Source organism: Dryobates pubescens, chromosome 31 (genome assembly GCF_014839835.1).
Source record: "Dryobates pubescens isolate bDryPub1 chromosome 31, bDryPub1.pri, whole genome shotgun sequence".
In the NCBI taxonomy this organism is placed as follows: domain Eukaryota; kingdom Metazoa; phylum Chordata; class Aves; order Piciformes; family Picidae; genus Dryobates; species Dryobates pubescens.
Genome location: NC_071642.1, coordinates 11,681,977 through 11,704,988, shown reverse-complemented (window position 1 = coordinate 11,704,988; position 23,012 = coordinate 11,681,977). Strand labels below are relative to the sequence as shown.

The window sequence follows — 23,012 nt, the reverse complement described above, 5'->3', positions numbered from 1 at the left end:
CCCTAACATTTTGTGACTCCCTCACTCAGCTCCCAGCAGCACAGACAGCCCAACAGCAGCTGGAATGTGAGGTCAAACTCAGCAGAGCCTCTGATGCTGCACTACAAGAAACAGAAATTCTTGCTATAAAAGGTAAAAATGGGATGAAAACAAGGATCAAAGTTGGCATGGCTGAAGTGCTTGGTTTGGGTTTGTTGTTGGGCTTTTGGTGTTTTGTTTTTTTCCTGGAAAATTTAAAATAGCCTTGTGAAAAATGAGGAGAGAAATAACTAAGGCTGGAAAAGACCTCTGAGGTCATCAAGCCCAACTCCTACCCAGCACCCCCATGACCACTGGACCACGTCCCAGTGTGCCTCTACTAATTTTTTCAACAGCCAGACTTCAAACTGCCTTTGAAAGAGCTAAAAATGGAGAGCAGTGGAGCAGCAGCAGCTTTCTGAGGCTCCTCACTGTCAGGGAACCTGGCAAGTTCAAGGACCTTCCTGGAAGAAACCAGCTGAGGCTCAGAGGTGGCTAAAGAGCCATGCCAAATAAAAACAGGGGGAAGGGAGGAGAATAAAAACCTCTTCAGATGCAAAAACATCAAATGGATGAAGAAGCTGAAAGAAAATAAAGAAGAAATCAGGACTGAGTCATTGGAAAGGAGACAGGTGGCAAGCAAAGCTCCTGACAGCTCTCTGCTTGATATTGCTGCTGCACTCTGATTCAAAGATGCTGATGAAATAGTCCCAAGCAAATGCTTTTAAACAGAAACAAAGCCAACCTTGCATCCAGGTAATTAGCAATCAACACAAGGAGAGGGGAGAGATATTTCAGTGCCTACCTGAGAGAAAAAAGAAAGAAAGGAAGAAAAGCCCAGAGCAGAGCTGTGAGAGAAAGGCAGAGCCTGGTGCAGGGGAGCAGGAGCCATAAACGCTGCGTTTAATGAGATCACAAGGTATAAATATTGATTCAGGAAGCATAAGCAGAGAGAAAGCTGTTGTGCTTTGTTTGGTTTGGGGTTTTTTCTCTTCTCCTGTTCATGAAAGGTGTGTGAAGACTCTGGAATTCAAAGAGCAAATGATGCATGTCAGCTGTGGATGCCAACTCCACAGTGGCAGGCACTCTGCCCCTCTCCAGCCACTCCCCAGAGGGCATCTTTGGCAGCAGGTGCTTCACATGGCTCCTTTCTGTCACTGGAGGATAAAGCACCCAGAGGTCTTTCTAATCTCCAGCCTACACCTCTCCTGCTGCAGCTTCAGGCCATTTCCTCTCCTTCTATGACCTGATGGAGAAGAGCCCAACCCCCACCCAGCTCCAGCCTCTGCTCAGGGAGTTGTAGAGAGCAATGAGGTCTCCCCTCCACTGGCCACACCGCTGCTGACCCAGGCCAGGATGCCGGTGGCCTTGTTTGCCACCTGGGCACACTGCTGACTCATATTCAGCTGCCAGGCTGCCCCTCTGCCCCAAGTCTGGAGCATTCATGAGGTGGTTGTGACCCAGGTGCAGGACCCAGCTCTTGGCCTTGTTGAAGGAAGGCAGAAGCCCTCCTACAGCCCTTCTGTTTCCGCACTGAGGGGTGAGGCACCGAGCCTTCTGACTACCACTGCAAGCGAATTCAAACCACACAGCTCCTGTGCTCAGCAAGTCCTGAATGGTGAAGAAGATCCACAGGGGGACCTCTCCAACAGAGCTGTTTTCCACTGCCTAGAGTGGCAGCTGGCCAGCTGACAGCTCCCTGAGCCTCCACACTTCATCTCAGAACCAAATGTGAGCTCTTACAACTGATTTTTTGTTCACTCCATGTTTTAACCTAGTTTCCCTCACCCACTGCACTGAACTGGTGTTTCTGTGGAGCAGCCACTAGTCTGGAGAGGTTTTTCCTTGGCTTTATGACTGCAGCTCATCTGAGCCTGCATTTGTAAACAGCTTATCAACAATTAATAAATAATTGATACACGCTGTAAGAAATTATCAGAAATCACATGTGACCTCTTACTTATGTGCTTATCCTCTTTAAAAATTCATCAATCATTAGCCAGCACTTCCTAAACCTCTTACAAAGTGTACACAGAGCAAATCAGTAATTGCTGTGGTGAGCCTGAACCACAGATGAGGCCAGCCCCTGCCTCGCCTGCCCCCGCTGCAGGGAAGCAAAATAGCAACCAGAAAGCAGCAAGACACTGGAGAGCCCCAGCACAGCGCAGGGAGCTCAGGGCCAGAGAGTGGTTTTGGCTGGGCAAGACCTCCCAGATCGAGGCCAGACATCAACCCAGCACCACCCTGGTCACCAAACCGTGTCCCCAGGCGTCATGGCCACACATTTCTTGAGCCCAGGGGCACCATCGCTGCCCTGCTCCTGCTGGCCTCACTGTTGTGGGGCTGGGCTGATGCTTGCATTCGATGATCTCAGAGCCGGACGCAGCACTGCAGGTGAGGCCTCCCCAGAGCAGAGGGGCAGGATCCTCTCTCTCCATCTGCTGGCCAGGCTTTTGCTGCAGTCTGGGGTATCACAGTATCACAGTATCACAGTAACTAAGGTTGGAAGAGACCCCAAGGATCATCAAGTCCAACCTGTCCCAACAGACCTCACAACTAGACCATGGCACCAAGTGCCACGTCCAATCTCCCCTTGAACACCTCCAGGGACGGCGACTCCACCACCTCCCTGGGCAGCACATTCCAATGATGAATGACTCACTCAGTGAAGAACTTTTTCCTCACCTCGAGTCTAAACCTCCTCTGGCACAGCTTGAGACTGTGTCCCCTTGTTCTGGTGCTGGTTGCCTGGGAGAAGAGACCAACCCCCTCCTGTCTACAACCACCTTTCAGGTAGTTGTAGAGGGCAATGAGGTCACCTCTGATCCTTCTCTTCTCCAGGCTAAACAATCCCAGCTCCCTCAGCCTCTCCTCATAGGGCTGTGCTCAAGGCCTCTCCCCAGCCTTGTTGCCCTTCTCTGGACACCTTCAAGTTTCTCGATGTCCTTCCTAAACTGAGGGGCCCAGAACTGGACACAGTACTCAAGGTGTGACCTAACCAATGCAGAGTACAGGGGCACAATGACCTCCCTGCTCCTGCTGGCCACACTATTCCTAATACAGGCCAGGATGCCATTGGCCCTCTTGGCCACCTGGGCACACTGCTGGCTCATGTTTAGGCGGGTGTTAATCAGCACCCCCAGGTCCCTCTCTGTTTGGCAGCTCTCAGCCACTCTGACCCCAGCCTGTAGCTCTGCATGGGGTTGCCGTGGCCAAAGTGCAGCACCCGGCACTTGGACTTATTAAATGCCATCCCATTGGACTCTGCCCATCTGTCCAGTCGGTCGAGGTCCCTCTGCAGAGCCTTTCTGCCCTCTAACTGACCAACATCTGTTCCCAACTTGGTGTCATCTGCAAACTTGCTGATGACTGACTCAACCCCCTCATCCAGATCATCAATGAAGATGTTAAAGAGGATGGGGCCCAGCATGGGTGCATGGTTTAAGGAAAGAAGAGTGTGATGACCCGAGGCAGGCAGGAAGGTCTGGGCACAGAAGCAGCTCAGAGGTAGTGTGAGATGTTTTGCCAAGGAGCTGAACCCCTGTGCCACTTCAGCTCCTTGCCGAGCTCGCTCCGGGAAGTGCTTTGTAAATTGCAACATGCTCCTGACACCAACTTTGAATCCATCTTCTGCAGTTTATCATGTCAGATTAATGGGAGGAAAAAGCCTGCTACAAGTCCTGGACTCATCAATGATTTTTAATTAATTACCTATAACCAGAACATTTGTTAATTCAGCAGAACAAGACAGACTTGGGAGCTCTGACAAATGCCTTCCTTTCCACCTCGGCTCAATTACCAAAATCCTGTATTTACAGAAGCTCTTCAGTATAATTATTCCAGAGTAATACCTGCCCTTCAGGAGCCTCTTTTCTGTAGCTAACTGAAGAATTCATTAGCAAACTATCCCTGTTGCAGCAGTTCATTAATAACAGAGCAATCAATGTCCACCTGGCTGAGGCCAGCAACCCCCCACATTTGGGGGCTGGGGTGAAAGAGTCATTTCCTCAGGCTGCTAAAGCCAGCAAGCTGAGAAGGCTCTTTGGAGGTGGACAGCAGATGCAGAGTGCCTTGCTAAACTGCACTGAACAGTGAAGGAAGCTCAGCTCAGAATCCACAGCAGCCTTAGAACAGAGCAACCTCACAGGTTGGGTATCAGGGTTAGGGGCCAGGCAAAGGGCTAAACTCCACCAAGCTCTTCCCTGGTCCTCCTGGCCGTGTGGTTCCTGATCCGGGCCTGGCTGCTGGTGGCCTTCCTGCCGGCTCTTGTATCCCTGCTCCAGCCCTGGCTGGACACAGGTGGCAGCGAGGGGCCCAAGCTGTGCCTGGTTTCAGCGCAAGCTGCGTGGAGAGCTCCCTGCAGCGATGCTGTTTCCAGTCCCTGCTCTATTACAGCAAAACAAAGTCTTGACCTCGTTCTCAGGAGCTAACACAATAAATATTTGGGAGCTAATCACAAATATGAGAAGGTTAATCAATTCCTCAGACTGCCAGAGCTTTGTGCACACTGGGACTCTTGATAAATCCAACAAAGAAGAGGCAGCAGAGAAAATACTCCAAGATTTTGTTTCCAAATACCAATTTCTGATCATTCAGGCTCACCAGTGGGTTGCTTCCTCTTTTGATTTGCACAATTTGTGTTCCAGCCCCAAACCCACACAAACTGCCTTCATCTCCTGATTCCACTTTGTGTGTGACATTGATGTGGCTTTTTAAGCCAGGAGCCTAAGGTATTATTTAGAGGCTGCGGGAAAGAAAATGATGAAGCTGGGCAAAAGAAATGGAGCCAAGATTTACATTAAAATAATGCAATTTCCCTGCTCCCGCAGGAAGCTCCTGGGAGAAGGCAGCACCTGAGTGGCTGTAAGTCAGTCTCTGTTGCATCTGAATACGGTATAGAGGTTTTAAAAGAACTAAATAGGCGCCTGCTAATACCACACCAAGACAAAGCCCGGCACTTCAGGCTGGCTTTTATGCCAGGAACAAAACAGGCTCAGCAGGAGTCCCTCAAGGCTCCAGACAATACTTTTTTCTCGCCTGCTAAAGCAGGAGCTAAAGCCCCAACCCTATTCTGCCAGCCGCCATGGAGTAAGGGAGTGAAAAGCAATCCTCTCAGGCTGACCCTGGGTGTAAGTGGATGGGAGGGCAAAGACTGAGAGGTGTTTTCAAAGACGTAAGGATTGGTTTCAACGCTCAAATTCTAATGAAAGTCAACGTGACCTTGCTTCCCTTTCTTCGTTTGAAGTGTGCCAGTTTGCAAGGGAACAATCCCTCCCGGCTCACACAGTAAATTAACAGCAGTTTAGAGCAGTGCCTAAATCTTCTGGCCTCCAGCTGGAGCTGGCTGTGGATCACCTTGCTTTACAAAGACACCAGGAGGAAGGGCATCCTCCAGCCCTGGAAAGAAAGGTTGAGCTCCCTGTTCGAAGCTGCCTGAGCCAGGCCAATCAGCATGACACATCTCCACATCCAGGAGCTCCAGCCGGTGGTACCATTTCTTTCTGTAATTAGAGGAGCAAGGAGGAAGCAGAGCAGCAGCTGAAGCTCTAGCCTTAGGTTCTTCCACAAATTAGAGCTGTAAACAGCGTGCAGGCCTACATTAAAGGGGAGTAATTAAAAAGCAACAAATAATTGCCTGATGGCTCTATCCATAATGCAAGCCTGAGGATGCTCCCACTAACATCATTTCTACCTCATTCTCTCGCACAGGGGACAGAGCAGCTCTGAAGTTAGGGAAGATCAAAAGTCGAGCAGGGAGCTTTGCACAAATCCTTGGTCAGCTTCAATGTTTGCAGCACTTTTTTCCCTCTCCAGATTAGCGACAACAGTGCCTGGAGTCAGCTGGTTGGAGCAATGTGTAACCTCATGAAGCTGTTCTGCCTGTGCCAGTTACAGCACAGCAGCTCTGCTCCTCCCCAGGTGAAGCCTCAGCACATGGCAGCACAGAGGACAACTCCAGCAGCAGCACCGAGGCTTCTGTTTGCACAGAAAGGGTCTGGAGACCAGATCTGGTGAGGAGCTCCTGGCTTTGTGTAGCCTGTTGAAGAGGAGGCTGAGGGGAGACCTCATTGCTCTCTACAAATACAACGAGCCTGGAGCCAACTGGAGGGTGGTCTCCTCTCCCAAGGAACAAGTGACAGTGTGAGAAGCAATGGCCTCAAGCTGCACCAAGAGAAGATTGAGTTGGAGATGAGGAAAAATTTCTCTGCTGCAAGAGTAGTCAGGGTTGGCCCAGGCTGCCCAGGGAGGTGGTGGAGTCCCCATCCCTGGAGGCCTTCAAGGAACTTGGGGCACTTGGGGCCGTGGTTTGGTGGCCATGGTGGTGTTTGGCTGATAGTTGAACTTGATCTTAAAGGTCTTTTCCATCCAAAATGATTCCATGATCCTATGAAACTCTTGGATGAGGCATGGCTTTGGAGGTGACTGCCAAAGCTTCTTGATCCTTGGATTTGTTCTGAGTGTTCTGACCTCCGACCCTGTCTGCAGACACGGGCATGGAGCACCTGCCCTGACCTTCAGCACTCTTTAATACTCATCCTGCTAGAGTGAATGGGTGAGGATGACCCAGAGAACCCATTCCCTCATCTCCACACGATGTGAGAAGTGCATGACAGTTAGCTGGCCTTTAGGAACCACGCTGTGGATTATTTCAGGACCATCAAACCACGGCAGAGGAATGGAGGCTGCGAGGGCAGAGCTGCTGCCGGACACAGAGTTTGCACAATAGCCTCTTGGGCTGTCACTCAGCCCAGGCTGCTGCAGGAGGGGGCAGGAACAGCTATTTATAAGCTGTCAGGCTCAAGAAACCACAATTATGAAGATTTAATTAACACATGGAGAGGTTTGAGGCAATCACATCGTTCTAAATTTAAGAAGCAGCACATTTCGTGCCCAAGATGATTTAGAAGGTTGACAAATGCTGGTTGAACCAGGGCAAGAATCTGATGGCCTTGTTGGTTCTTCTTAAAGCATCCATCATGGTCCAGAGATAATCCAAACCGATGTGGTAGTGAAAGATGAGAGCAGTGAAGAATCATCTGGGGTTTCAGAGGCCACCACGCAGGAGGAGAAGCTGATTTTTAATGAGAGCTGGGTTTGAAAATGAGCAAAACCACACAACTTAAGTCCATTCATCACAGGCACTCCATGCACTGAATAAAGAAATGAGTTGGGGGGGGTGAGAGTGTGAGGATCCCAGAGCGAGGCTGACCTTCCCATGGAGAACTTGCAGCTTGTGCTCGGTGCCAAAGAGGTCTTCCCCTGGCACGGGAGGGGGTTTTGCCCTGTGCATGGGTGTGAAGCCAGGGCATGGGATGGCCTCAGAGCAGGGTGTGGCTCCAGAGCAGGGTGTGGCCCCAGAGCAGGGTGTGGCCTCTGCACTGCAGGAGGCTGAGCTGAAGCCACCCATGGAGCACAGCATCTTCAAGGGTGTCCTAAGCTGGCCTGCAGCACTCCCTGCTCACCTCACGTCCTGCAGGCAAATCACCCTTCAGGACTCCAGCTCCTTGCTGTGCCCTGCTCCTTTAGCTCACCTCCTGAGTCCTCTTCTCCTGGGCACAAAATGAACCCTTCACTGTTTTCATACATGGAAATGAGAAGCTGTCAGCTGCTGCCCAAACACAAATAGCCACAGCAATAACACCACCATTACCCTCAGCTTACCTCTTTCAACTGCCTGCTTCTTAATTAGATTAAAACACAAGTAACAGAGGAAAAGCCTTCTCCTTTCATACAGGGAAGAAAAAGCCAACCTTGAACAGCATTTACAGAGGGAAAAAAAACAATATCATGAACGTTCTGCTTGAAAAGTGGCTGCTGCATTGTCTGCCAGAAATTGGGGCTTTTTCTCCACTGTGTATTGCTCTCAGTACACAGCTGGAGGCATCGTGCACACACCCAACCTATCAAAAGATCTTTGCACACCAGGCAATTACTTGAGCTCTGCCTGTTGTGATGAAGGACGTGCCACAGCCCCACAAACCATTTAACACAAAGTCATTTAACAACCATTTAAGGTTTTGTTGTTGTTTTTTTTTTCCTGGTGTGCTAACCCTTGCAGCGAGGTTGCAATGCTCAGGCAGAGGAGGGCTCTGCTCCTTGGGATGACAAAAGAGCACACAGCCCTCGGTGTCACGGCAAGCTTAAGGTCAACCTTTCCCATTTAGGTCTTCACACAAAGAAAACCCAAAGCCATGCAAGCACCCAGCACCAGTGGTCCTCCTTTGATCACAACCAAAAGGATCATAACAGTTTCCCTGCAGGCTGAAAACAGGAATATTTCTTTTTTCATTATTGTTGTGTACTACAAAGGAAACTTCTCTGTGTTGTGGCTGGAAAAGGCAAAACCAACCCAAGCTCATCAGGCCCAGAGGCCAAGGCCCCCGAAAGGAAATGCTGCTTCACCTCGGCCCTGCACTGCATACCCTGGCTCCTGGCAATGCTGGGGACAGAGACAACAGCTCCCAGGAAACAGCTGAGAATTGATCCAGTCACAGTGTGTGTAGATGGAGAGCTGCACAGGCAGCTGAGCTGCTCTGGCTGCACCACAGGGCAGCTGATGAGTGCCACAGCTGCTTGCTGCTGCAGCCCCTCTGGGTGTGGTGCTGAAGCACCTGGCTGGAAATGGCCAATACCTGCATGCCACCAGTGCCATCAGCGCCATCAGCACCAAGCACACTGAAATGGGCAGCAAGGGAGGGCTGCACACTCCTGTGTGCCAAACAGCCCCTGCTAGGAAAGCATGAGATGGCCTCGGCAGAGCCAGCAGACCAGAGCCATGGGTGGCTGCATGAGGAGTGTGGCCAGCAGGTCAAGGGAGATTCTCTGCTCTTCCCTGGTGAGGCCAGAGCCTGGAGGATTGTGTCCAATTCTGGGCTCCCCAGCCCAAGAGGAGCAAAGGCTGAGAGCCCTGGGGGTGTTGAGCCTGGAGAAGAGCAGCCCCAAAGGGCACACAAATATCAAAAGGGTAGGGGGCAGGGGGCTGGGGCTGGGCTCTTTCTGGTGCTGCCCAGTAACAGGAAAAGGGTCAATGGGCACAAACTAGAAACCAAGTGGTTTCACTTAACTTAAGGAGAAAATTCTTTACTTTGAGGGTGCTAGACCCTGGAGAAAGCTGCCCAGAGAGGTGGTGGAGTCTCCTCCTCTGAAGAGACTCCAAACCCACCTGGACATTGAAGTCCTGGGCAAGCTGGGGCAACCTGCCCCAGATTGGACTGAATGATTTCCAGAGGCCCCTTCCAACCCCCACAGTTCTGTCAGTCTGTGACTCTAGTACACCTGCAGAGCTGAGGCCTGAAGTGCAGTCCCAGAGGCTTTGAAACCTGTAGATGTCTTCTGCTAGGGGCAGAAGGTCTGCAGAAGGAGCCTGTGCCTAAGAGCACTGCTGTCAGGAAGCAGCAAACCAGCACCTCCTGAGCTCTGGTTCTTTGCAGCACCCAGAGCAGCTCAGGGAGCTGTGCAGGGACAGCCCTTGTGGTTTAGGCACCAGACTTAACATCAAGAATCAGGTCAGCTCCATTATTCTGGAGGAGAGTTTGAGGAATGTTTCTGGCAGCAGGATACTTACTAATAAGATTGTTTACCCCTCTTAGAGCTTGAGGTTTTTCATGTTTTGGTGTGTAAAAAATGAATAGGTTCAACAGATTTCTCTGCTATTTCTGTTAGCATTCTCCCTCCTGGCAGGAGCTACATAATGGACTAAAATTGATTTATTTTTTTTCCTCCTCCTTAAAATACTGGCAGCACATCACAGAGTTTGAGCAGGAGCAGAAGAAGAGATGAGAGAAAGGAAAAAGGGAGATGGAGAGGGCAAACTGTGTCTGTCACAGCTCCAGCAATGCAGGGATCCTGGAGCAAGGACCTGAGCAACAATTATAATAGCAGCACAAGGATTTTCTTCCCTGGTACAAAGCTTTTACAGGGCAGCATCCTCTCCATGTGAGCAGCCCTCATTGTGCACAGCTCAAAACATGAAGCTTCTAGAAAATGGCAAAATTTGGGGAAGTAGAAAAAGAGGTGATGAGAAGGACAGGAGGATAATGGTCCATCAGTTACCCTCCCAGCTGGATGTGATGCTTAAGACCAAGAATCCTTAGCATCCATTCAACTGCCAGCCCCTGGATGAGACCTAAAGGAGCAAATGTAATGTCTGAAATGTGGTTAGGAAGGTTCCAAGGCTAAGTAAGTTTGCAGTGGTGATCTGTTTGATGGTAGGAAGGCTCTGCAGAGGGACCTGGACAGGATGGATTGAAGAGCTGAGGACAATGGGATGAGATTCAACCAGGCCAAGTGCTGGCTTCTGTACTTGGGTGACAAGAGCTCCATGAAGGCTCCAGACTGGTCAGAGAGATGCCCAGCAGAAAAGGACCTGGAGGTGCTGGTTGACAGCCAAGAAGGCCGCCAGCAGCCTGGCCTGGATCAGCAGTGGTGTGGGCAGCAGGAGCAGGGCAGTGATGGTGCCCCCAGACTGGGCACTGCTGAGGCCATCCCTTGTGTGCTGGGTTCAGTTTTGGGGCTCTCACTCCAGGGAGGACATTGAGGGGCTGCAAGGAAGGGTCTGGAGAACAGGGCTGGGGAGGAGCACCAAACAATTTCACCAGTGAGATTGTCTGCATTGCCTCGCAGCTCACCACTTCCAAGGTCTCAGCAGCACCTCTACTGCAAGACCAGATCTCAGCCAAGCTCATCCCTCACCCAGGCACCTGAAAAAGGACTGAGTAAGACTTTCACAAGTGCTCAGCATCCTTCCGCAGCTTCCTTTTCAAATCCACACCCAGAGCCTCAATTGCTGCTGCTGCACAGCTGGCTGAGCTCTGCCGGAAGCAGGGCCAGGCTCTGGGTGATGTCTCTGGCAAGGCTCACACTCTGCAAGCGCTGAGCCCAGCAAAATCTGCCCCTCTGTGTTTATTACTACATCACTACCACTTGTAGAGCACAACCTCCTGTGCGCTGACATTGCACTTGCCAGAACGAGTCTGCAGGGCTGGGGAAGGCTCTGGAGGGTAACAGCCAGACACAAATCTCTGCTTCTGGTCCTAATCCTGAAGGCAGTTTTAAAATTCACCTTCTCCTGAAGCCTCTCTCTCTGGCCTGGTGCCTGAAGTTTTTGCCTCTCAGCCACTTCTGACATATTTCTTCCAGACACACAGCACCGAGGAGCAGCTCCTGGCTTAGCCTTTGCTTACCCTCCCAGTACAAACACAGAGCTTATGGCAGACTTTTGTGAGATTGATTTACAGCTCAAGCAAGCATTTGAGGTCCATCTACAGTCACAGAGAGGCGAAGAAGCAGGCAGAGAAGGAGCCACAGCACAGAAGGACATAAGAAAGCCAAAGTAACGACCTCCATCCTAATGTGTTCCAAAAGGGAGTCACTGGAAAGGCAACCACACAGCTCTGGCTAGAATGGCAGTGAGGTCTCCAAGCTTCCCACACCCCTCACCTCCCATATTCTTCTCTTGTAATGCACCCCTTGTGAAACCAGCTTCATCCTGTGCTCCCCCCCAGCTGGGATGAACTCACCCCTCTGCCATGGGGTCCTTGCTGAGCATCCCACCAGGCTGATGGCCACAAGAAAGAGCAGCACTGCACCCAGAGATCAGAGATGATGACAAACTCTGCCAGTCATGGAGCCCTTTCCCTCCTGAGGTCTCATGCTCATGCTCAGCTCCTGGGCAGCCCTTCCCAAGCTGAGCTCCAGAGCCATCTCTGTCCTTACAGAACTAGAACCTTGGGCTGAGGAGGATCTGGGCCATGGAGACTCTTCTGCTTTTCTGCATCTTGCTGAGAACAAGGCAGCAGTGGTGTGCCAGAAATAAATAATAAACACCAGTGGCATGTCAACATTTCCTTCCAAATTAGGCTCAAAAGCAGGAGGTCAACAGCAGCCCACAGAGCCTGCATATGTCACATCCCTCCACCAATCCATCTCTTCCCACTGGCAAGAGGGCAGGAAGCAGAATTCAAAGTGAACATAATTTTGTGTGACTGATTTTAGCATGTGCAAATCCAAGTGACAACTGCCCTGCTTCTCACTCCAGTGGAGAGCACAGGAGCAGCAGGGCAGAGAGGAGCTGGTCTGTGGAGGGAACAGGTGGGCTTGGTTGTCAGCACTGGGTATGGTTAGACACTGAGAAGTGTAAAAAGCAGCCTCACAAGGTCTGTGTCAATTTGCTCTCCAAGGGCCTCACATCAGCAGTGCTCAGCTATCAGAGCCAAGATGTTCACTTGTTGGGTTGGTTGTTGGGTGGTTTGTAACTGGCAGCCTGAGAAACAGAGCTGAATAACCCTTCAGGAGAGAGAAGGAAATGGCTCTGTAGCAACCTTCCTTCTCCCCACACACCTCCACAGTGCCATGCACAGGCACTTTGTGTGTGATCTGTAGGAGACAGATGAGATTAGAGCTTGGGTTAGGAAATTGCTTTTTATGGCTCCCAGGTCTTCAGCAAATGTACAAATAAATATGAAAGAGAGAGGGAGGAAGATGCACAGGCACAGAGCAAACACCAGAATGAGAGAGCAGCAGCTTGCTAACCGGATGGTGAGAGCCAAAGCCATCAGCATCCAGTTCTTCCAGAACCCCTTGCCAAGAGACTAAACAGAACACCCCAGGCCAGGTGTCAGTGATTATAAAGCCTCCGATGCCAAGAGCGGCTCCGCTTTGCAGCCAGCCTGGCTCTGGCTCTCCCTCCCTGGTACAAGAAATAATTCACAGAGCAGGGACTTGCAAAAGCAGCCACACAAACCATACCTGCAGCTCCTCCACCTGCAGCACAAAGGCCCAGACAGGGCAGCTCTCCTCTGCTTGTGTTGCTTTGTTGTATCTAGAAAGCTCCCTGAGCTTGACCCACCCCCAGCCCCCAGCCCTGCTCCTGTGCCCTGCTGCTGTGCAACACAGAGCCTGCAGAAATGCCTCAGCAAGGCCAGCTCTGCCATGGGAAACAGGAGGCTGCAGCATGAACTGAGCTGGACACTGCTAAACCCCAAATGATCCCTGGGAGCAGAGCAGGAATGCCCACACAGCCCTAGGCCATGCTCTGAAGCCATCACCACCCAGCTCCCAGCAGCAGGGATGCTCAGGTATCGTTCCCAGGTTGAAAGGGAAGCGAGCCACGAGTCCTCTCCTGAAGGACACCGCTCCTGGCCACCTCAGCTGCTCACAGGCGTGTGTGGGGTTAAACACCTGAGAGCAGACAATCATTTGAGAAACATTACTGAAGAAGTAAAGTCAACAAACTCCTAAGCAATGAATCCTGGAAGCCTCCATGTTGCTAACCCGCCCCTCCTGCCCCCTCCTCCCCCGCCCCCAGGCTGCTCCTTTGCTGGGTGAAAGCTGAGTCTGAGCACAGTGAGTGAGCAAGTCAGTGCCAGCAGGATGGGCCTGGACCAAAGAACAGTTTTCAGAGCAGTTTCCCCGTAGTGCACACACCTGGGTCAATTAGCAAATAATGAGAGCTTTGTTTGATTCCCCCCCCCCAAACACAAAAGTTTTGCACTGCTGAAGACACTCCAAGGGTTTATTCTCTTACCATTTGTAAGTACTGTACAGAGCATCTCTCTCCTTCTACAAGTGGAGCCTTGTAGCTATGGAGACGAAGGATGTTAAATCCAAGCTGGAGAGCGCATTTCAGTGGGGGCTGATGGCTGCTACGCTGCCTCCAGTGAGCTGCTCTTTGCTCACCCCCAGGCCTCCTACACTGCACACCCAGGGTGCACATCCTCTGCCCCAGCCTGGACAGCACCGCTGCGCTCAGCACAGCCCCGCTGACCACACGGTGCACAGCTGCAGCTGTGCGAAGTTGTGCCCCAGCTTAACTCAGCCTGAAGAGAGCTGCAGAATAGAACTGTCCTGGTGCTGCACCTGGAAAGCAAGAGGACTGGGGTCCCCTTGTGTTTGCTGCTATGTGTAACAATCACAGCAGCACCAAGACATGAGAGCACATGGACCTTCTGCTCCTCAGCCTGGTAGGACTCTTCAGTCTCTCATTTATCTGCCAGAATGCAAATGATTCAGCTTGCAGTCTCTCAGACTACATCACACACTCCCTGTCTTCTGTGCCCTGCAATCATGATCCAGGTTCTGCTACAGAGGATGGTTTCATTCCATGGGCTCTCAGCTCTGAGTGCAGATTCAGCTCTCTCCCATATCATCTGGGTGTAAATTAAACAGCATTTCATTCAAGCTAATGAAACTTCAGCAGTGTTAAACTTTAGCATGAAGAGCAGACAGCCTTTCAGGTCAGATTAATGCTCCTTGTGACAGCCAGAGAAAATGCAAACCAACTTTGCTACCATCACTTACTCTCTACTCATGCTGCTAAGAGGGAAAATCCACCCCAAGCCTCCATTCACAGCCCACTGGTGGAAGTGACAAGGGTGTGACTGCTGCTTGTCCTTCCTGAAGACGATGCTGCTCCAGAGAAAGCAACCCCAAAGTGCAGACCTTTGCTTTCTCTTCCCCTCAGCTCTGTGGTCCAAAATCACCCAGGGATTTCAGGTGCCCAAACCACAACATGCTCTGGATGCCTTATTGTCAGGAAGTGACAGCACCCAGCTGTAAGGGAGGCCTCCAGATCTGCAGCCTGTTCAGCACTGCTCACCTCTAACACCTTTCATACAGCCAAGCTCAGCTTGCATCAATGGGAGTGCTCCACAGCACTCCCAGGGAGGATGAGCCCACAAGCAAGGAAGCAGAGCCCCCCCCAGCCCCCTCACACCACATCACCTGCAGGATTAAGCAATCCTGCTCAGCAGGTGCAGAGGGGCAGTGGCACTGACAGGTACCAACGTTTCTTACATGCACACCAACAGGGTCAGTGACAGCCCAGCAGGGAAAGCTCTGCTGCTGTCTTGCTCCACACCACAGCTTTCAGCAGCACTGAAAGCTTCTCCTGCTTGCATTCCCCATGTGGCTGAGTCAAACTCATAACGTGGCCTTAGGTACAGGAAACCTTTCACTCCAGCACAGCTGTCTCCCAAGCAAAGCAAGAAAATGAACCCCACCCCCCCTCAAGAATCCTCCTCTCCCAACCCAGACATTTGCAGATGTTCTGTTTGACCCAGGGCCTTTCCAAGGCTCCAGTTCAGCAGAGCTGGCAAAGCAGCTGGTACCTTCCTGCTCCTCCAGGAGAAGCAGCGCCTAGCTGTAAGGTTGTGCTGCAGTCCTCCTGCTCCCTGGTTTACTCTTCAACCAGCCATATGATGCAGAAAATCTTTGGCATTATCTCTAAATAGACCACAAACCCCTCAAGCCTTGACACAGAGTCTGCAGCAAAGAGGTTCCCATGTGTGTTCCTAAACCAGAAAAGGTTCTTAAACATCTCTCTTCCTACCAATGCATTACAAATGAGACTGTCCTGTAGCCACTGGGTGCACACAGGAGGGGAATAACGCTCCAGAAGCCTTTATCACAGCTCTTTCCTCCCTCCTCATCTATTTTTCCCTTATAAATCAGAATCCTTCAAGAACCATCACCACCACTGCTGCTGAGGAGAGAACCTTGCACAGCCAGCAGCCCCAGAGACACAACCACCTCATGAACCTTTCGTGTGTTTAGAGAGACACCTCAAGAGCGTCGAACATTTACCTCTCCTTCCCAGCAGCTGAAATGGTTTTAGGAGGGTCATGGTTCATACCTCGCATTCCCTGGAGCCAGAGATGGTATAGGTGCAGGGCCCAGATCCATTAACTGATACATCCATGGTCTCAGAGTTTGTTGGCTTGTAGTCCACATAATACTCCTGCAAGGGAGAGCTCATTTGCCTCTCCGACTCCCGCGCCTTTTTCCTGCGCCTCCTCATGAGTGAGTGCTGCTGCAGCTGCTTCATGCTGGCTGGGTACCGCTTCCAGGAGACGTAGATAACCAAGAGGATCATGGCCACGGAGAGGAAGAGAGCCACACTGCCTGCAATGATCTTGTGGAAGGAGACGTGCTCGTAGTCCGGCTCCAGCCCCGGTGTCGGCGGCGCGGCGGAAGGGCTGGGCTCGGCGGACGTCGCCTGCTCGCTCTCCAGCTTGGACACGGTAGGCCTGGGGACGAAGAGAGGCCTCTGGGGGGTTTTGGGCGGCTGGTAGGACCTTTCGGTCACCACCACCTGGATTTCGGCACAGATATTGTAGGTTTCCACCGCGTCGCTGACCTTCTCACCCTGGATGTGCTTGGGGCCGGCGCAGATCATGGTGCTCTCCTTGCTGCCCTTGAAGTTCTTAAGCCAAGTGAAGAGAGGGCAGATGCTGCGAGTACATTCCCACATATTCCCAGACAGAGTGATGGAGATGAGCGAGATCCACGTGTTGATGGTCTCCTGCGAGATGTTGGTGAGCTTGTTGGAATCCAGGTTCAGCTTCTGGAGGTTGGGCAGGCACTGGAAGGTGCCAGGCTCTATCCCTGTGATGTCGTTGCCCGATAAATCCAAGTTGTGCAAGGAGCTCCAGGTCCACGTCAGCCCCTGGCTGATGGAGCGGATCCTGTTCCACTGCAGGTAAATGGAGCGCAGGTTGAAGAGCCGTGGGAAGTGGGCAAAGTTGATCTTGGAGAACTGGTTGTGCTCCAGGTGCAGCTCGGTCAGCTTCAGCAGGCCGGCGAAGGCGTTGCGGGACAGGCTGCGCAGGCGGTTGTAGCCCAGGTCCAGGAAGTCCAGGTTGCGGCAGTCCTGGAAGATGCGGATGGGCACCGACTTGAGCGAGTTGGAGCGCAGGTGCAGGATCAGCAGCTTCCGCAGGCCCCTGAACTGCTCCGACTGCAGCACCTGCAGCTTGTTGTAGGAGAGGTCCAGGTTGCGGAGGTTGGGCACGGGGTGGAAGGTTCTGTTGTGCAGCTGAGTGATCTTGTTGGAGCTCAGGATCAGCTCCTTCAGCCGGCGGATGCCCTGGAAGGCGTCCTCGTCCACGGAGCTGATGTAGTTGTGGTCAAGGTAGAGCCAGATGAGCTGGTTCAGGCCTGCGAACTGGTTGGATTTCAGCTTCTGGATGCTGTTGTAGCGCAGGGATAAGCCCTGCGAGCCGCCGGAGATGTTCTGGGGGATGTCTCTGAAGGCGTGCGACTCGCAGTAGACGATTTTGCCGTCGCACCTGCAGCTCTTGGGGCAGGCTCGCTGAGCCCCCGCCAGCACCACCAGCAGCACCGTCGGAAGCAGCACCAACACCACACTCATGCCTCTCAGCTGCCTCCTTAAATGGAAACCTGCCACGGGAAAAAGAAAACAAAGGAGCTCTGTGAGGCCATCGGCACAAAGCGGCGGCGGACCAGGAAGGGCAGGGGGCGGCTAGCACAGCGCAAGCGGAGCAGTGGCTTCTGAAGGCAACCTGTTTGCCTCCTGCCTTGCACTTTCTTCTGCCGTGTGAAGCCTGCTCCTGCGAGTTCCTGCCTCGCCATCCCTCCTACCCGCACCAGCCCCACTTCTCCTCTTGTTATTCAATTACTTTGGTGTGATTTATGATGCCTAGGGAGGACCGGGAGCCTGTCCTCTGCCTGCTCTTCTCCTGTACATCATCTCTCAATGTAGCTGCTGTATCCTTATCGTAGATGCTGAGGTTTTCACAATAAACATATTTGTCAAGTCACTGTGCTGAATGCTCCACAGTGCTGGAAAGGAAATGAGCCAAAGCTGCTGCTATTGACGTGCTGCTAAACGTGTCCCTCCACAAAGGCAACTGTGAGTCCCAATTCCTCCCAAAATTACTGCAGAAAAAGGGAGAAATCTGCTTATGGAAAACTTTGATCCAGCTTTAAAATGTGGATTTGTTGGGAAAATGAGACAGGAAGTAGGGGCTTTACTTTTTGCACGGAGATTGGGGCTTAAGGGAAGGTTTGCTCATTATTTTTATGGGCCTCAACTATAAAATAGGTGCAGAGAAACGAAGTTCGAGCATGTCGAGGAGGGGGACCCTGTGTAATGCTAGGATGGGACCCCAACAGCAAGGTAGTGCCTGAAGACATCTTTCTCTAACATGACTCATTAGACACATTAAGCTGATCCACATGCAGCTGAGTACCTCAGCAGTCATTATTTTGTATCTACATCATGTACTCTGTGAAACTAAACACAGAATGTTGACACAAACCCTGCCTCAGGAGCAGCAAACACAGAAAGTTTCAAGGGGTTGATTTCTATCCCAGCTCCCCTCTCTCCCCCACAGCTCTGCCTGACTGGCAGATGCTGCATTTGAGGTGTCAGAGCTCTCAGAGAGCAGCAGTGCTCCTTACGTGAGGACAGTCACATTTTGCACCTTGGAATGATTGTGGAGGGGGTGGAGGGGCTGGCAGAAAATTCAGCACAGGCTCGCACCTCCCATAACCTGTATCCATCTGAGGGCTGCTGCCTCTGCCCAGAGTTGCCACCTCGGTAACAATTAACCCCCCTGCTCCCCACAGGAAGTATTTTGGGGGCTATTTGTCACCTCAATACATAATTGCTCGATGATTTGTCACACACACAAACCCAGCCCTGTGCTGCAGTTATTGCTGCCTGGATTAAAATGGAATTCAATCTGCAAAACAATTCCTGCTCTGAAATGCCCCTGGCTGCCTGTGCTTCTCATCTGAGGGGAAGAGTTCTAATTCAAATCCTCTTTTTTCCCTTTTCTTTCTTTTTTTTTTTTGATGCTGCTTCCTATGTGGCAGCAGCAGGCAGCTGGAAATATGTTCTGGCTGCCACAGACTTGGGGGTTGGGGGTGAGGGGAATGGAAGGAGGGAAATAAACCTGAAAAAAATAGGGCTGGCAAATGCCTGCTGGAAATCTAGCAGCGATGTTTGGGGGGGTTCTTTACAAAGACCAAAGCAGCCTTTCCCCAAGCACCCATAGAAGACAATCCCCCACCACCACCACCACCCCCAACGCCCCTCAGCTTCCTACGTACTGCGAAGTGTTAAGAGCCCTTCCTGGCAGCCTGGCTGACACCGCTACGGGCTCACGGCATCCGAATGGAGCCCCAGGAGCGATGTGCTGCCAGGTGCCTGCTGCATCCCTGCACCCATCCATAGGTGTGCAGGTGTGTGTGGGGGGGTGCAGCCAGCCAGGGGACCCTCTCCAGCCCTCACCTCGCTGCATGCCTCTACAGCTGAATTACAAAGGCACTGCAGGGGGAAAGGTGTCTGTGTGCCTGGGGGATCTAAAAATACAGCGGCAGATAGTGAGTCACCTGGCAAAGGAATGCGCTGCCGCCGCTGCCGCTCTGGAGGCTGTTTCCCCCTCCCGTGCAGCTAATAACCAACTGAAAAATGACCCCCACGGCTGCAGCTCACAAACAAACAAGAAAAGTTCACTTACCCATCCTTTTGTCGGCAGCAAACGGCCTCCTTCGCCTTCCTCCAGCTGTTTTCTTCTCTCTTTGTATTCCCCCCCCCCCCTCTCCCTCTGCCTCCCTCTTTTCCAAACTGGTCTTTCCTTAAACCCTCAGAATCTTCATGGCACAGCAGGGTTGCCACTCACATCATCGCCATCCAGCGTGCATGCCAGTAACCCACACAAAGTTCCCTAGAGAGGACAAGCGAGGATTTTGGGGATGAGGAAGGGAAAGAATAGGGAAGGGATTGGGGGTGGGGAAGACAGGACGAAGGATGGGGTTGGGGGTGGGGGGGGAAGTGTGGAGGGGTAGGGAGGGACTCTAAGCTCTGAGAGCCATTGTGTAAGTCATCAGAGAACCATCAGCGTTAAGTGACAATCAGCAAGGAAAAGCCACAGCAGACCACGGCGGCAAACCAACTTCTCCGGGAGGAATACAAAAGCCTTTGCCGGTACCTAGCATCTCTCATTCTGCTGCCTTGTGCCATTGCCAGCCACAGCAATCCATCCTCCAGCAGCCCGGCTCCTGAAGCAGGCAGGCCCCCGTGCTGTGTAAGCCCCCAGTTCAAAGGCCGTGCAGGAAAGGTTTATCCATTTAGGCGCTCAGGTTTCGAGTGTTTTGTAGCTGTGCTGGGAGGCAGCTCTCGTCTAATTCAGGAGGCTTCCCGGAGAGCGGTGATGCTTCGGAGCTTGTTGGTGCTAATGTTCTAGTTTGTGATACACTGAGTGCCCTCCACTGGAGAAAACAGATCGCGCATTAAAGGCATGAACAAGCGATCCTGTCATTGCTATGCAGACTTTCTTCCTCCAGAAAAGAAAAATTAAAGACACAGCATTGCCTTGCCCACCACCATCCCTCCCCGGACCCCCTCGCCTCCCCCAGCGGAGCAGATGTTTGTATTGGGGATTTTCTGGCAGGCGCTGGAAAGCACCAAACAAAACACTGCCGCTGGGCTGTTTGGCAACCTGATCTCCTCCTAAGCCATCTGACCTGTCTGTTTTTCTTTGGCAAATTCTAAACTGTTTTACTTTTCCCGTGCTCAGAGGATGAGAGCAGGAGGGGGAATGTTTGCAGATTAAAAGTGAAACTCCTGTTAAAGGCTCGTGGAGGGCAGGAAGTGTCCAAAGGGATCCACACAAAAGGCATTTCCTTGCATGCATCAAATCCAAACGGGAATGTGCTGGAAGCAGCTTGGCTTCTCCTTTTCAGTCTCAGCACCTTTTAGCCAGGGAAATACTGATAACTGCCACTGCAGAACTGAAGCTGCAGAATTACTGACACCTTTTCTGCCCTAACTCCTCTTCTCCCTGGCTCTCCCCATGCCCAAGCAGTGACTTCCTGCAGCCAAGGAGCTGCTCTGGAGCTCAGCAGGCTCCAGCCACAGACCTTCTGCTTCAGCCTCCTGCTACTTGCCCACCTGCCTTGGGGGAGGCTCGAATTAACCCTCCCCCAGTTCCACAGAATGATGTCAGAGGGACGTGGAAGCACTTTGTCTGAAGTCCACCACAAGCTGACCACTGGGAGTTATTTTTTGCTAATATTTTAAAGTATTTCCTACCCTGGCCAAGGAGCTGAGCAGCTCTGCACAGCCCACATCTCCTGAGGATTCTGTGCCGCTACTCAGAACTCTGCCACAAAAATGAACCTTGGTTCTGAGCTCTTGTATTGTATGTCCTTATTTCTGGCTCCTGCCCATGCAACCCATTCCATATGGAGCCATCCCTGCCCAGCCTCACTACCTGCTCTGCTGTGGGGTCTCCACTGGAGCACAGAAAGGGCAAAGTAGTTCAACTCCATTAAAAGAAAAAAAACAAATCCACAAACCAATTCAACTTCCCCCTCCCCCCCCCCCCCGTGTCTGCATTCAGACTGCAACATCTCAAAGCTTCTGAACAAAAACCCTGGTTTTGTTTGTCCTGAGATGAGAATTTGCCGCTCTCTCCAGAGCAGAGATTAATCTCCACGAGAAAAATACCATAATTAGCAACTATTTTCATTCTGAACAGGCCAGCAGCACACACACCTCCCTCACACAAGATTCAGAACTTAATTACCAGAAATGATGTGGAAAGAGCTTTTCTCCATCTCTCTATTAGCCACTACAGGCAGGACCACTTCAGCTTGCAGTCATATTTATTCATGATACACTTTCCTAATAAAGGTAAAAGCTGAAGTGTGCAGTTATTACACCTTGTATTGAGAATTCTCCAGCAAGAGTCCATTTGAAACCCTGCCAGACCTGAGAGAGAAGCACGAGAGGAGGCGTCTAGGGGAGCTGTGTGGAGTTTCAGGAGATGTCTTTCCCTGGATCCTTTGATCCTAGGAGAGCTGCAGCAGCATTGCCACAAGCTGCCCTGCTGCCAGGTCCTTACTGAGACTCAAAACCTCCACGTTCCTACCAAAGGTTTTAAATCATTTTGTTTTCCAAACCCCCTCTGATACCCGGTGGAAAATGTCACGATTCCGAAGCAGAAGGTTTTAGCAGCTGAGCTTCCCCTCAGCAGCAGAATTGCCACCCCCACCCCTGATAACACAGACAACAAAACCATTTGGACATCTGCCAAAGAGGAAGAAATGGGAAAGTTTTAATCAGTGGAAATAAGCAACAGCAAAAGGTAAAAACCTCACAGCAGACAGGAGGCTGCAGATGCCTCTTTGTGGCTTTATTCCTCAGAGGGGTGGGAGGGACAGATCTGTGCACACAGCTCAGGAACCTGACATGTTCTAAGTGCTCAGCTGATCCTCATCCAGCTGGCAAAGCCTGCTGCCACCTGAGCAAGAGTTACCCAGATAAATCACCCACCCAGTACCTTTGTGCCATGGAATCCATGGCTTCCCTTCCAGCACAATGGATTTGCCCATCTCTGACTCAGAGCTTTATCAGTGCTAACAGTTGTGACTGTTTCATACCCACACACTGCTGAGCACAGGCTCACAGAGCCATGGAATTGTTTGGGTTGGAAGGGCCCTGTGACATCATCCAGTCCAACCCAACCAACCTCGCTGTGGCCATCAAACCACATCCCAAGAGCCATGGCCACACCTTTCTCAAACACTTCCAGAGATGGGGACTCCATCACCTCCCTGGGCAGCCTGTGCCAGTGCTTGACCAAAGCATGCTTGGAATGTTAACCTTGAGCCTTTCAACCTACCATGGACAAATGCTTCAGCATTAACAGCAGCAACGACCAACACTTGCATGGGAGGCTGACTTTGCCTCTCACCATCTGCCTGTAAGGAAGAGCAGAACCTATCTTCCCTCCCTGTAGCAGTAGCTCTTCAGTTCCTGGAGATTTACAGCACCAGTGGCAGAACTCCTGCTGGAAGGAAATGAGCTAATGCTCTGTGGCAAATTTCTTCTTTCCCTATGGACACCTGTAGGGTTTGCACTGCTCCTGCACAGCCTGTTCTAGACACTCCTTAGTGAAAAAGCAGTGAGCAAAATAGGCAAACTTCAGAGGCACTTGGGTCTGTCCAAGGTGTTGTCTGATCCACGTTTACCAAGCTCAGGCCTCAGGCAGCAAGCAGCACTTTGTGTTTCCCCTGAGCTGCTCAGCCACTCCGTCACATTCCAGTTGCATTTTCAAGGCTTTACAAAATCATTTCGACTTCTTGGATAGATTTAGAGGCTTCAGACACAGAGAGAACAATTACAGCCACCCAGACAGAATACAAACCAAGAATCCTCCCCAGAGTCTCTCCACAGCAGAGCC

General features: G+C 51.5%; 1 protein-coding gene across 2 annotated transcripts in view; it reads right to left on the bottom strand.

Annotated features, from left to right (window-relative positions):
* The window catches only part of LRRTM4 (leucine rich repeat transmembrane neuronal 4), a 119,423-nt gene extending 99,343 nt beyond the window's left edge, over window positions 1–20,080 (bottom strand). The window contains exons 1-3 of one of the 2 annotated variants that reach the window (XM_054175030.1): window positions 19,755–20,080; window positions 19,284–19,490; window positions 15,650–17,196 (exon numbers count right to left, since the gene is read on the bottom strand). In XM_054175030.1, the coding sequence (XP_054031005.1) occupies window positions 15,650–17,196; window positions 19,284–19,287 (1,551 nt within the window). In that variant the 5' untranslated portion in view covers window positions 19,288–19,490; window positions 19,755–20,080. The remainder of the gene's footprint in view (window positions 1–15,649; window positions 17,197–19,283; window positions 19,491–19,754) is intronic. The other variant, XM_009901604.2, reaches the window with a different exon arrangement.
* Window positions 20,081–23,012: the final 2,932 nt, after the last annotated feature.